Raw genomic sequence first — 15,742 nt, 5'->3', positions numbered from 1 at the left:
TATTTTGTGGTAATTATTATGTATAAAATTGCAGAGAACTGTTCAGCAGAACCATGTTAAGTTTGGGATGGGAATAATTATTTTAAGTATTAATTTGCCAAGATGCAACATAAACTATTTAAAAGGTATAAAGACCTTAACAAGAAGAAATTCCAGATGAGGAGATTGCACACATAAAAACTAAGATCAATTGTTTTCCCATTACATAATATTTCATCAATTTCAGGTCAAAATATATATATATAAATAAATACGAAAATGATAATCATAATCAAAATAGAGCAGTTTCATCAAACTCTTACAGGGATAAGCTGTGCTCAGAAATTAGTTTCTAAAAAAAAGAAACTCTGTCAATTTCATGATCTTATGACAGTTTTTAACTATTTAATCTTCTAATGTTAAGTCTTAATTTAAAACACCAAATAATCCTTGAGAAAACACGTGTAATTATTTTCATTATCTTTTTTTTCCACCCACAGAGAAACAGGTTGAGCAGGAAGGAACTATTTACTGAGCTCCTTCTAATGAGATGCCAGGCACTTAAAATTTTTTACTTAATCCACATAACAATCCTATGTGGTGGGTAGTTTTATCCTCAGTTCACAGATAGGGAACTTGTATGTCTGCACAAGAGAAGGCACTTTGCTATGCCACCCAACTTTGAAGTGTTCTGCATGGGAGGACGAAAAAACTTAGCAGGGAGAATGTACAAGGAGAGATGACTGGGGATGAACTCTTTAATGTCTTTCATACTAGAAGTTGGATCATTTTAAAGAGCCTTAGTACATGTGCACCTAGAATAAATTATTCCCTGTCTTTACAGTCATGGGAAAGAAGTAGGAGCAACTGTAGGAACGGAAACTCCCAGATCCTTGGATTGCCTTTGAACCCTAGTGCATTATTTTCTTAATAAGATACACAGCTTTTGTAGTTTTATGAGGGAAAAACTATAGCTTACATTGCTTGAAATATTTCTGGCTGCTTAGTTGAATACTTAGTAAAAATGTGAAATCACATACATTTTATATGCCCAAACATATCTTACAACATTATTGAGGTATTTTATTTTAGCAACTAGACCTGTAGATCAATTTTTAGTGTGGGTCCTCAACTAGTAGCATCAACATCACTTGGGAACTTGTTAGAAATGCAAATTCTCGGATCCCATTCCAAACCTTCTGAATCAGAAACTCTGGAGATAGGTCTCAGCAATCTGTTTTAACAATCTCTCCAGGTTATTCTAATGTGCACTAAAGTTTGAGAATCAGTAGTTTAGTTTAAGATTATTGTGCCTACTTTGCCAATTTAAAGAGTAGACTGTAGAAATCTCTATATCTCAAAATTAAAGAAAATCTCTCCTTTAAAACAATAATTTATAATTTAAAATAAGCACCTTTTGAGAAATAAAAGTTTGATAAATGTCAGTATAAGTTCTTTTTGTTATTTTAAAACTTTTTTATGATGGGAAATTTAAAAATATACAAAATAGATAATATAGTGAACTCCTATTAGCCAATCTCAATAATTATCAACTCATGACCAATCTTGTTTCCTCTTTTTTTTTTTTTTTTTTTTTGAGATAGGGTATCTCTATGTTGCCCAGGCTGGTGTCGAACTCCTGTGCTCAAGCAATCTGCCCACCTCAGCCTCCTGAGTAGCTGAGATTACAGGAATGCAGCCCTGTAATCTTCTTTCATCTTTATCCCTGTATTTCCTTTGTGGACCATGATGTCATTTCATTTGTAAATATGTCAGCCTGTATCACTAAAAGATAAGGACTATTTTAAAAAACATAACCATGATACCATATCATACCTGAAAAATTAACAGTAATTCCTTAATATCAAACTATTCAGCTAGTGTTCAGTTTTCCCAATATGTCATATATATATATATATATATATTTGCCTTTGGTTGGTTCAAATCAGAATCCAGACAAGACTCATACATTGCATTTAGCTGATTTGTCTCTGCCATCTCTTTTACTCTATAGGTTCCCCCTGCCCCCTTTTGCCTTATAATTTATTTACTTTGAAAACTAGATCTCTGGTCCTGTGAAGTTTCCTGTATTTTGGATTTTTGCTGTTTGTATCCTTGTAGTATCATTTAACATGTGTCCCTCTGTTCCTCCCCGCAACCCCCCAGTTTTTTGGCAAGACTACTTCACCTGATGTTTTATGCTTTTAACAGTATGCTCATACTATCTGGTTGTCTCTCTTTCTGTACTGTTAAGATGGATCATTGTATTCGTGTGTTGTTAGGCTTATCCATTGGTTTGCTGGTAAATATTTAACAACCAGCTTGGGGTGGGTTGTGGGGGTACAGGGGAGGATCCTGATTTGTAGTGTTTCCCTGATTTGTGCCAATTCTAATAGTATAAATATTCCTGCCATAGCTGATTTTAAGCTACCACCACCATGGTAACTGGCCTACAAAATTGCTGAATATTTAACAATTGGCCTTTGTGAGCCAGTCAGGCCTGCTCCAGCATAGTGCTGGCTCATCCCTCCATCAGCTTTTCCCTAAGAGTTTTTAGCAGCCATTGATGATCTTTGCCTAGATCCTTTTTCTTATTAGAGTTATAAAATAGTGATATTCAAATGGTCTCTCCTTATTGTAGGAGTATTAATGAGTAGTATTATAAAGAAAAAATTTCCCTCATCTATTTGGTACACAGATATGGAGTTCATACAGGAAATGCAGTTTAAATTCTTGATTCTTTCCCCATTGCCCAGTTTTCAGAATAATAACCTGGTTCTTTCAGCATCTGCCAAAGGTGACCAATGAGTACTTTATTTTTAATATTATTATGAATTCAAAGTTTTAAAAAATATATATACTTGATGTGTTTCAATTCATTGCATTTATTCTTTTTGATGCTCAAATTTTTCCCTCTTTGGCTAGTGGGATCCTCTTCATGTTGACTACTAAGTCCTTTGACATAATCCCAGTAGTCTTTGTTAGTTTTCTTACTTTCTGGTATGACAAGATATTCCAAGCTCTTCTTGTGCACTTCTTGCTCAAGAACTGGAATCAGCCATTTCCCTAAAGAGGACTGGTTTCTTGTACTAAGAAATTGTGTTTTGAGACTAAAATCTGGGAGCTAGCTCAGCTAGCTCATTGCTATTGGGTTTGTTATTTCTAGGCCATTTTTAGTGAACAGAGGGAAGTACAGATTTTTTTTTTAAAAGAGAAAATACATTTTGAGTGCATTCTGATATTTCCAGTTCAAATTTAGAATTACAGGATTTAAAAGAAGTGCTTTTAAAGGTACATATAGGGAGATCAAAAGTAAATGAAAATAATGTAGCCATTCAGAGATAACTGACAAAAGTTATTAGAAATTTATTCTTGTAAGTAATTTATATAATTTGGAACATTATACATATTTAAATGGACATGAACATTACTTCACTTCTATGCTTATGATCAGGATTCTGCTGGAAGAAGTGAGAATGTTCACCACATATTTTCTGTTCAAGAGAATATTCATCTCAGTTTTGATCCCCTGGCATCATTTATTCTCCGTACTGACCACTACATTTTGGTGAGTGAATTCAATTAAACATTATATGTGTTACTGGATTTGGTAAATGCAAAGTCCTAAATATTACAATATACAGTAGTTTCCCCTTATCCACAGTTTTGCTTTCCATGGGTTCAGTTACCCAAGGTCAACCATGGTCTGAAAATACTGCATACAATAAAGTATTTTGAGAGAGAGACCATAGACACATAACTTTTGTTACAATTGTTCTATTTTACTATTTGTTATTGTCATTGATCTCTTACAGTGCCTAATTTATAAATTAAACTTTATCATAGGTAGGTATGTATAGGAAAAAACATAGTATACATAGGTTTGGTACTATTTATTCATGGTTTCAGGCATCCACTGGGGTTCTTGGAATGTATTCCTTGTGGATAAGAGGGGACTACTGTAATCACAGGACAAGAAAGCTGAACCTTATAAAATTAAAGTTTAGATATTTGTCCAGAAAAACAAAATGCTTTTAAGTGGATTTGAGATAGAAAAAGCAGAAGTATGGACAAGTAATTTGGGACCTGATTCTAACCAATGCTATAAAACCAGGATAACTAAGGGAATTATAGAGACTGTGCTAACTTGGGCTTTTTAAAGAATAGCATTTCTTCCTATATATCTTTCTTTTCTTTTTTCTTCCTCCTACTCCTCCTCTCCTTCTTCCTACATAAATAATACATGCTTAATGTAGAAAACTTGGAAAATTTAGAAATAAAGTGAAATCAGCCCCACATCATTCTTTTATCACAATACCAATAATGGCCATTTTATTTGTCATTATGATACTATTTTCTCTCTCATATATATTTGTATGAATATTAACATAAAGTAATAGTATACTTTCATTTTCTTTTGCTGTCTGATTTTTGTCTTGACTATTTTCTCATATCAATTTATATTAATATTTTATAACATGATGTTTGCTGCATTATATTGTCATAGATACACCTTAATTTACTTACCACTTCCCTATTCTTGGGAATTCCAATTCCTCTACTATATAAATAACGCTTGTAATTAAGTTTTTACATATATCTCTAATACAATTTCTTGGGATAAATTCCTAGAAGTGAATTGCTGGATCAAAGGGTGAGCACGCTATTTTATATACTTTATTTATTACATAATTTCCCAAATTATTTTTTATTATAGTCATTACTTTTTTTCCTATCTTCCCTCATTAAAATATAAGCCCCATGAGGGCAGGAATCTTTGTTTTATATGCTTAGCACATAGCAGGCCCTCAATACATATTTCTTAAATGAGTAAATGGGTATTTTTTTAGTTTTTAACATACACTGTTAAATGATTTTCCAGAGAAGCTGTGGCAATTTAAACTCTGGTTCCCTCAGATCTCACTTATCCTGAGTATTAGCATAAAATACAAAAAAGATATACGCTAAAATCTTGAAAAGAAAATTTAATCCTCCCTTAATTTCGCCTCCCAAAGATAGCTAGTGTGTAGCCTCACAGACTTAAAATATGAATTCATTATTATTTTAATTTACTTTTATTACTTGTATAATTGAGCTTTTAAACATGATTAATAGGCATTTGTATCTCATTATTACATTTTTTTTAAAATTTATTTATTCTTTTTCTCTTGTGGACTTTTAATAGTCACCTAGATTAGGCTTTGGGAACTTTGATATATATATGAATCATCTGGGGATGTTATTAAAATGCAGATTCTGGCACAGTGTCTCTGGCCTGTAATCCAAGCACTGTGGGAGGCTGAGGCAGGAGGACCGCTTGAGGCCAGGAGTTCGAGACCAGCTTGGGCAGGGCAACATAGTGAGATCCCATCTCTACAAAAGTAAAAATTAAAAAAAATGCAAATTCTGATTTAGTAAGTCTGAGAAGGGGCCTGAGATTCTGCATTCCTAACAGATTCAAGTTGATTCCAGTGATGGTCTGGGGACCATAATTGGGGAAACAGGCATCTAGGTCATAGGCCTCTACTGTGAGTTAATCTCCAAGTGAATGACTTCTTGATAGAAAAGACAAAAGAAAATGCAGTCTGCTTACTCAGCCTGCAGTGTACTGTATGCTTTTTTTTTTTTTAACTCTTATACAACTTTAATTATTTTTATTATTTTATCTTATTTTTTTAGAGACAAGGTCTTTCTCTGTCTCCCAGGCTAGAGTGCAGTAGTGTGATCATAGCTCACTATAGTCTCGAATTCCTGGGCTCAAGTGATTCTCCTGCCTCAGCCTCCCAAGGTACTGGGGTTATAGGCGTGAGACACTGTACCTAGCCTTTATACAACTTTAAAACAAAACAAATTATCCTTCTCCTAGTATAATGAAAAGTGAACTATTTTACTTTGTTTACTTAATATAACTGTATGAAACTGCTTAGCTCCAAATACTGGTCTAAATGTCTAAGTTCAGAAAGAGTAATACTGAAGCAATTTATAACTTTCTTTATTGGTAGATCAGATGTTTGATTCTCTTCAACCATATATTTTTCTTATAGAGTCATTTTTTGTTAATGGTGCTAAAAAGGAAAAAAATACTCTGTTTCTCGCTAGACTCACACAGCATTTCTAACACCAAATGTAAGCAATTCTCCAATTCTCAGTGGACACTGATGGGTGTTCTACAAGTTAACTCAATTCTAATACTAACTGCTGGGAATAAACACAGATGCCACAGGTTAAGAGGCCAGTCCTACTAGACTGCCCTTCCACCTCCACCCCTCCTCCCTTAAGATGCCATTTGTAAGTCCAGATTGTCACCTGTGCTTCTGAGGGACTGGCTATAAATTGGAGGTTCCCAAGACCCCCTCTTCAGGTTCAAAAATTTGTTAGAATGGTTCACAGAACTCAGGAAAACAGTTACTAGATTACTTGTTTATTATAAAAGAATACAACTCAGGAACAGCCAAATGGAAGAGATGGCATAGGGCAAGGCATGGGGGTAGGCATGGAGCTTCCATGCCCTCTTCAGGCACATACCACTTTCCCAGCATCTCCATGTGTTCACCAACCTGGAAGCTCTCTCAACATCTTTAGTTCGGATTTTTATGGAGGCTTTATGCAGGCACAACTGATTAAATCATTGGCCATTGGTGATTGATTCAACCTGCAGTCCCTCTTTCCCTCCCTAGAAGGAAGGAGGGTGGAAAGAGGCTGAAACTTACAACTCTCTAAACTTATGACATGGTTAGTCCTCCTGGCAACCAGACCCTATCCTTAAAGGCTTTCCCCCAAAGTTGCTTCATTAACATAAACTCTGGTGTGGTTGAAAAGGGCTTGTTGTGAATAACAAAAGACACACATTTTAGTTGTCACTCCAGAGCTGTTTCAGGAACCAGGGACAAGTATAACAAAAGATGCTCCCATCACTGTTATCACTTACAACATTATAAGGATTTTAGGAGCTCTGACCAGGAGCTGAAGATGAAGACCAAAATGTATATTTCTTATTATATCCCAATATCACAGATGCCATTTCCATTTTTTTAAATGAGGCCACTAAAACATTTTAACGGAAGCTGTATCCATGTATCTATTTCACATTAACATCTATTTCTCTGCAGGCCCGGGTCCTTTTTGTGCTGATTGTGCTGATCCAGCTCACCATTCTTTTTACTTTTAGATATCAAGGATGCCCAGAGCTTAAAGGTTAGTTATGGTTCCTTTTATTCTTACAAGACTTTATTTTAAAGTATCACATAACATCCTCACTATTACCAAGTGATAAATAGCAATATAAATTTTCTTTGCATGAGCTCTGTGAGGTGCATCCTTCACACTATCATACTTTTTCCACAACTCTTATCTTGAAAAAAAATTCCGAATTTTACTGCTTCATGGCAGTAAAATGAAGCTCAACGAAAATGGGAGGGGATCACAATATAGCACAAAATGACCAACTTTAAATATAAGTAGCTATTTAATGCAGTTTTTATATATGAAATAGACAAGAACCTATTGATTCAAATAATTAAAGATAAAGCTCTAAACAAAGCTTGACAAAACTTAAATAGTGCATATATAAATGTTGAATAACATATACAGAGTAGGCCATACAAAAGTTGTAAAGAAGGTGACTTTGCCTGTGGTGCTTCTGTCAACCAAAAAAAAAGACATCAGAGAAAAATAGCTCCTAATATGATGAGTTTATTTGGGAGTAAGCAAAAAGGATTATAATCTAGGAAGCACAGTTATGGCAGCCATAGGTGCATCTGAACAGGGGAGGGTAAAGGGATGCTTTTATTGGCAATAAGGAGAATTTCATGTAAGCTGCTTAGAAACAGAGTTCATTGGTTTTGGAGACTCAAAGCTAGAGTTGGCATCAGTTTATTGGTGGAGATGCCATTACTGGGCAAAGTTCAATATCTCTCTTTTATAAACCTTTGAGAAGTTCTGAGGCCCTTTGAAACATCCCAAAGTTGGTTCAAGGTCAAAAACAACTTAATTTAGAACTTGATCTTGGGGAAGCCTGCCAAAGATGTCAAAAGGTTTAAAACACTTGATCAAAAATATGATCACATCATTGTGAAATAATAGGCATTCACTTAAGCAGAGTGACAATTAAACATTTTCAAAAACAATACAGACAGTTACATGAATGTAAAAAAAAAAAGCCTTAACCCTTTCAAAGCTCAATTTTCCTAAATAATCAAAAGAACCTAATAAAGACAACATGAAACACAGGGAATTATCTGGATAAAATATAAAATCCAGGCAAAAATGTATGCTGACAATTCTGAAGACATTTCTATTTTTATTTTATCAACAAATTTAAAATCAGCTTATTTATGAAAGCTTATTTAAGTCATATGAACTAAAAGGCATTTGGGTTAATCACACTATTTTGGTAGAAAAATATCATATACACATAACAGACCTAAAAACATGCAGGTGAACAAAAACAAATACCTTAAAACAAATACAGTTTTTTTGTGTGTGTGTGGGGTTTTTTTTTTTTTTTTTTCAGACAGAGTCTCGCTCTGTTGCCTGGGCTAGTGTGCCATGGCATCAGCCTAGCTCACAGCAACCTCAAACTCCTGGGCTAAAGCAATCCTTCTGCCTCAGCCTCCTGAGTAGTTGGGACTACAGGCATGCGCCACCATGCCCAGCTAATTTTTTTCTATATATATTTTTAGCTGTCCAGATCATTTCTTTCTATTTTTAGTAGAGATGGGGGTCTCGCTCTTGCTTAGGCTGGTCTCGAACTCCTGACCTCGAGCGATCCACATGCCTCGGCCTCCCAGAGTGCTAGGATTACAGGCGTGAGCCACCACACCCAGCCCAAATACAGTTTTTATTTTTAAAAATTTAGTCATTTTTCAGTAATCTTCAGTCTCCCTAATGCCAACATACTATTAAAATCCATTAATTCTTTCTTCAAATGTTTCTTTTCCTTTTGAAGGGTCACCAATGCCATGTTAATTACACCTCTCTGGCCGGGTGTGGTGGCTCACGCCTGTAATCCTAGCACTCTGGGAGGCCGAGGCGGGTGGATCGTTTGAGGTCAGGAGTTCGAGACCAGCCTGAGCAAGAGTGAGACCCTCGTCTCTACTAAAAATAGAAAGAAATGATCTGGACAACTAAAAATATATAGAAAAAATTAGCTGGGCATGGTGGCACATGCCTGTAGTCCTAGCTACTCGGGAGGCTAAGGCAGAAAAATTGCTTGAGGCCAGGAATTTGAGGTTCTTGTGAGCTAGGCTGATGCCATGGCACTCTAGCTAGGGCAACAAAGTGAGACTCTGTCTCCAATAAAAAAAATAAATAAATAACACCTCTCTGGATTCCTGAATCCTAACTAACCCTGCTCCTACATCCAGTCTCTCCAATTAATCCATCCTCTTGGTCATTAACCAATTACCCTTCTTTTGGCATCTCATCCATAAGATCACTTCTGTACTCAAAGTTGGCTTCAACTTTATTTAGTGGCTTCCCAGAACCCACTGAAAGATCGAATATCTCTGCCAGACATTAAAGATCCTCCACAATCTTGTCTTAACTAGCCATGTCTTAAACCAGTTACCTGTATTTTAGCCTAGATACTTTTTCACGGTTCCCTGTACATATCATGCTCATTTCTGCTTCTGTACTTTTGCCCATAGTATTATCCTTACTTTAATTTATTTTTCTAAACTTATTTAAATCTTTGCCTTCTGTAAGGCTCACCTTAAGCCCTCTTTTTCCATATCATTTTCTCCATCCATTCCAGGTCATAATGAGCTCTTGCTTGTCTGAATCCCTTGAGTCTTCCTGACAATTAATTTATATACTTAATTAGCCAGTCACTTAACTGGATTATAAGTTCCTCAATGTAGGAACTTGTGTTTTCTACTTTTCTGTTTCCCACAGCAAACAGCACTGAGTTTATGCATAATAGACAATAAATACCTGTTGAATTAAATTTTACTTATCCCTTCTTAACTTAGATGAAATCCCTGGGATCAGGAACTTATTGTGGGAAAGGGGAAAATTACAGTAATGATTACACGGCAACATGATTAACTGAATAGGTACTGTACACATCCTACTGAATGATTTCCTGCTTGTATTTATTTTTAAAAATTCTATGAAAAAGTTCAAGAAGCATTATTGTACATGTACATTTCCTTGCATATAATGTAAATAAATAAATGTTTGAGGGCCCCAGCCTCATTATATGGGGATACCAGTATTTTTGTTTTAGTTATTTAAATTTAAAACATATTTTTATCTACACTATTTCACTTAGTCCTTACAATAATCCTGTGAGATTGGTGTTATTATACCCATTTTAAAGATTAGTGACATCATGGTGTCAGCTGGGCAAAAGATAATAATAATTGGAATACTAAGGCTTGGGGAAATTAGGTTCTCCAAAGTCTCATAGCTAATAAGAGGTAGAGGAGAAACTCCAAACCCAAGTCTTCCAAACCAAATTCAGTTCTTTCCTCTAAATAAGACTTATCAACTTTGGCTTCAACTTAGAAGCCTCTGGGAAACTTTAAAATCTCAGTGACACCTTTTGTAACAACCTGGATGGAACTGGAGACCATTCTTCTAAGTGAAGTATCACAAGAACAGAAAAACAAACACCACACGTACTCACTGTTAAACTGGAACTAATCGATCAACTCTTATATGCACATGTAGCAGTAAAACTCAATCAAGCAGCTGGGAGGGGCGAAAAGGGGTTGAGTAAATTCACACCTGATGGGTACAATGCACACTATTTGGGTGATGGGCATACTTACAACATTGACTCAAACTGTACAAAAGCAAGACATGTAACCAAAACGTTTGTACCCCTGTAATATTCTGAAATTTAAAAAAACCTCAGTGGCTATAACAGCATTCTAGACCAATTATATTAGACTCTCTAAGGTGGAGTTTAAACACAGTATTTTTTAAAGCTCCCCAGATGATTCTAATGTACAGTCAAGACTGAGAAGCACAGCTCTATGTAAAGCAGTATTTCTTAATCTTGACTACTTAGAATCACCAGATTGCTGCTAAGGTCCCCCTCTACACCAGGCCAGTTAAATCAGAATCTCTGGAGGGTAAGATCTGGGCATGGATATTTTCTAAAAGTTCCCCTAGGTTATTCTAATATGCAGCCAAAGAAGAGAATCATTGCTGAAAGTTTAAAGAATAGTTGCCTCTAAGGCTAAAGTATTATTTTTTAAATAGTAAATAATTGTTAGTCCAGCTGGATATAAATACACACACACACACACACACACACACACACATAATGTCTCACAACTACACCATTTCTTTGAACTTTCTACCTTCTGCAATTCTAAGTGAATTCCCTCGCCAGGATCCCTGCCAAATTCTGAATTAAAAGTGGAGTCATCTGTATAGTTAACATATAGCAAAGGATTTGCTGACTATTTGGTAGATAGCTTGTGAAAGTCTTCTAGAAAATGTCATAAAGAAATTGAATTGTGCATGTGTTCACTGGATTTTTTAAAAATTTATTCTGTTTAGAACCTTCAGGATTCGTAAATCTGACTTCATTTTCCCTTCATGTCTTGAGCAAAATAAACATCTTCTACTATTCTGTGTTGTTGCTGACCCTATATACAGTGCTGGGTAAGTAAATTAGTAAACTTGAGATTGTGGAGTATTCTGCCAAATAATATCTTGAGAATTTTTATAATGGAATAATTTAGAATCTTGACGGTATAACAAATGGCACAAGGATCCTTCAGAAGGGGACATGGCTTTGGGAAATAAAGTTCTTTCCTCACGTTTAAAGAATATTTAGTTGACACCAGGTTAACCTAAGGGTGCTGAGAAGACTGTTAAAGAATTAGTATTTGTGTAGAAACCTAATAGGACATAGAAGTTCAGCTTGAATGCCACCTCCTCAGAGCAACCTTCTTTGACTACCTTTAAGTTTTATCCTGTATTTGATCACATTTCCTATTTTCCATTATCTTTATTATAATTTATAATTATCTTCTGTGTTTATTATCTATTTCTTCATTAAAACATCCTTTGCTAGCAGGGCGAGGTGGCATACACCTGTATTCGGCAACTAAGGCCAGAGTATTGCTTGAGCCTGGGAGTTTGACTCCAGTCTGGGCAACATAACAAGACCTCTGTCTCAGAAAAAAAAAAATCCATTGGTGTTTTGTCTGTCTTGTTTACCTCTATGTCTAGCACTAAACAAATGCTTAGTATGTAGTTCATTGAATATTTACTAATGTGTGGCTCTTAAAAACTCAGCTCAAAAAAAGAGAGAAACTGAGATGAGCAATAAGTTCAGGCATATCTTAACTCTTCTGTTGTATTAATTATCATTCCCAGTACAACCATGTGCCATGTAAAGGCATTTAGGTCAATGACAGACTGCATATACAACAGTGGTCCCATAAGATTATAGTGGAGCTGGATGTGTGCAGTTGGCTATACCATCTAGGTTTGTGTAAGTACACTCTATGATGTTCACACAAGGACAAAGTTGCCTAATGACACATTTCTCAGAAAGTATCCCCATCGTTAAGTGATGCATGACTGTACTTACAGTCACTTAGCCACTTATGGAAGCAGAAATCATTACAAGTTTCTTTTAGGATTTTTTGTTCATGTTTCTTAGTGACTAAAAGTCAATTCGTAGTGGATTAACCTATCTGTTGCATAGTCTTATCTTTGTCTTGCGCTTTTATTCTACCTTTGCACTTCGCTCATTAGTAACTCCCACCAGAGAACAAGTTAAAAATATGACACTTTACAATTCTGTGTAAGCTATGGCTGATCCCCTTTGGAAGCAAATTCTCTTGTGAGAAGGTAAGTTGAAACTGTTTTTGACACTTGTCTTACACTAGGAGGCAAAGCAAGTGATTTGGATCCTGGGGTGTATAAAACAAAACAAAACAAAAAATGTTAAGAGGGCAGAAGTTACTTGATTTGAAAAGTTGAAACCTGAAGGGAAAACACTTTTTGAGACTAGTATGTCTTTAATAGCATTTATATAATGTAAATCTGAGAAAATTGCCTATGATTTCTTAAAGCTAAACCCTACTCTTGCCAGCAAACCATGGTATTTGCATTTTGAAAAGGGAAGTCTGACTGTCGTTTATCACTCTTGACAAACACTTGACACTCTTACAGAAACCTGCACACTGAGCAGAGGTGGTAAATGAGGAGAGAAAATAGTGATTATGTAATTGATGTATAAAGTAATGACTGTGGGTCATCAATAGAAGGTTAAAATACATTCATTGTATTAATAAGAAAGAGAAGTACTTGAGTGCATTTTAGAAAGATTTCTATCAAAAAATAGTTGAAGTTTTATTGCTTTAAGGAGTCATCTGGAAAATATCAGTTATCTGGAAAATTAACTTCTGTGGAATACCTCTTTGCTTCTTAAAGGAAATGTTAATACATTATATTGAGGTTATCGCAACAGAATCTTAAAAATGTTATGTGCTCACATTTGTTTTTAGAATCTATAAGTTATATATCTATTCCAGGTATAGTGTGTACTAAGATGATTTTATAATTCAGAAAAATATGGAGCAAAAGAGCAAATAATTGGTAAGTTAGGATTCAGGTACAATATAGAGATTAGCAAAGAAGAAAAGCTATGAAATAAAATGCTTATAGATGACTAGCCTCATATCACTTCATTATTCCTATAAATGTATCTCATGATGTACATAATCAGAGTCATAGTGTCATAGTTATTTAATCTTCTCCTTTTCTGTCCATTGCCTCTTTTAGGACCATGGTTTTTTGGTGAAATCATTGACGGTAAATTGGGTTGCTGCTTTTCCTTTGGGATATTTGTTAATGGACATTTCCTACAAGGCAGCCTAACATTTGTAGCTGGAATTCTCCAGGTAAGAAGTCAGAAATGCAACTTAAGAACATCTTGGCTTTGTTGGACTTATTGCATAACAGTATGAATTAAATCCAAAATCTCAAATTAAATACCGTAGATCATCTTTTCTACTTTATTTACAGAGCAGTCTTTAATAACTCATGTTTCATTTGCTTTTAAAGTGTTTCCTAAACTCCTTCCACCATTCTTATGTAAACAAAGTACATTTTTGGCATGCAGGGTTTATAAGAAGTGAAAGAGGTTTTGTTGTTGTTTTGTTTTATTGTGCTTTTTCATTGACAAAAAAAATGGAATAAGGGATTTATGGTAGAATAAATGTTAGACTTCTGAGTAAACCAAAACTAATTATGATAATGAAGAAGGAAAATGTTTCAGAAGGAGGAAAAGAAAAAACAGACACACAAGAAAAGTGGGTCATTTATGCAGTGGAAACTGCACTAGGCAAAAACCAGACCTAGGCTTTCCAGTGGTGTCTTAGTAGTATGCTTGTTTAGGAAACACTGATGTATTAGGTTTACATTTGATTTCTTTAAAACAAACACACAAAGAATCCTGATCCATAGCAAAACTTCATAAACAGATTTGAAAAGTATTTACCTAACAATTTCTTTATTTTACTCACCTAATGGAGCTAGTGGACTAAAATCTGAAGTGATAAATTGAAGTTTTGGAAGAGAGCCAAAAAACATTGTTCAAAATGAGTTCAAGGCCTCCTAAAAGGGCAATAAAACATGATCCAGCAGGAGTAGGGACAACTAAGTAGGAAAGACCTTTGCCAAGCAAACATTGACTCAAATCCAGAACATTCTCTGCAAAGCAGCATATGGATATGAGTAGGTCCAGTTCAGTTTTCTATTAGGTAGACAGAGGCTGTCTCTAAGGAACACTCATTTATACCAAGTGAAACCTGAGCTTTGCCAAAAGGCAATTTTCTTTGTAAATGTTTACATTCATATTTTAATTAGTACACTAATAGATTTTATATATATTAGATATAGGAGGCACATGAGTCCCAAATCTGTATCTCTGACCCTGACCTCTTCTCTGTACTTCAAGTACCTATATATTAACTGCCATGAGATGTCTAACAGGCACCTCAACTTAATATTTCTTTCTAATAGGAACTTTATTTCCACCCCCAAACCTGTTCATCCCCCAGTTCTTTCCAATTTTAATAAATGACTCCACCATTTACCCAGTTTCTCCAGGATGTATTCTCAATTCTTCCCTTTCCCTCATAACCCTGTATCTATTTCATCAGAAAGCTGTGCCTTGTTTGATCTTCCTCCAATACATATCTTGAATCCATCAGTTACCACCACCCTAGTCTAAGTCACAATTATTTCTGCTTAGGTCTTCTCACTGCTATTCTTGACGCCCTGTCAGTTTACTGCAGAGCATCCCATGTGGTCTTTGTAAACCTTAATCAGCTCATTCACTACTCAGCTTGAAACCCTTTAAGCAGAGCAGAGTAATGATCTGTGTTCTGCTGACTGCCCCAGTTTTCACCTGGCTTATCATGCTCTGGGCACATTGCCTTAAAGAGGCCAAGACTTATCCCACCTCTGGGCTTTTCATTTGTTCTTTCTGCCTGGAATGCATTTCCCTCCACTGACTCATTTCTGTCCTTCTGGCCTCTCAGAGCCTATCTCCCTGTTACCCTCTCATGATCCAGTTATTTCTTTCATTGAACTAATCACAATCTGTAATTATCTTTTTTGTTTATTTTTTGGGTCTTTCTTCTCCCTGTTAGAATGTAAACTCTATGGTGGCTGTTTTCTGACTTGTTCACCAGTGTGTCTCTAACTTAGAGCCTAGCACAGAGCCTGGGTGCTAAGAGCCTAGCACATAATGGGTGCTCATTAAATATTTGTTGAATGAATACAG

The 15,742-nt window shown here is 35.4% G+C and overlaps 1 protein-coding gene across 14 annotated transcripts in view; it reads left to right on the top strand.

Annotated features, from left to right (window-relative positions):
* Positions 1 to 15,742, top strand: part of TMEM62 (transmembrane protein 62) — a 39,589-nt gene that overhangs the window by 22,488 nt on the left and 1,359 nt on the right. For 8 of the 14 annotated variants that reach the window (XM_069461032.1, XM_069460987.1, XM_069461022.1 and 5 more), the window contains 3 exons: positions 3,434 to 3,547; positions 7,089 to 7,173; positions 13,735 to 13,853. In XM_069461032.1, the coding sequence (XP_069317133.1) occupies positions 3,434 to 3,547; positions 7,089 to 7,173; positions 13,735 to 13,853 (318 nt within the window). Of the gene's footprint in view, positions 1 to 3,433; positions 3,548 to 7,088; positions 7,174 to 11,493; positions 11,599 to 13,734; positions 13,854 to 15,742 lie in introns of all 14 variants that reach the window. The other 6 variants (XM_069460964.1, XM_069460996.1, XM_069460954.1 and 3 more) reach the window with 1 other exon arrangement.

This window comes from Eulemur rufifrons, chromosome 2 (genome assembly GCF_041146395.1).
Source record: "Eulemur rufifrons isolate Redbay chromosome 2, OSU_ERuf_1, whole genome shotgun sequence".
NCBI lineage: Eukaryota > Metazoa > Chordata > Mammalia > Primates > Lemuridae > Eulemur > Eulemur rufifrons.
This window is presented reverse-complemented; position numbering and strand designations above follow the sequence as displayed.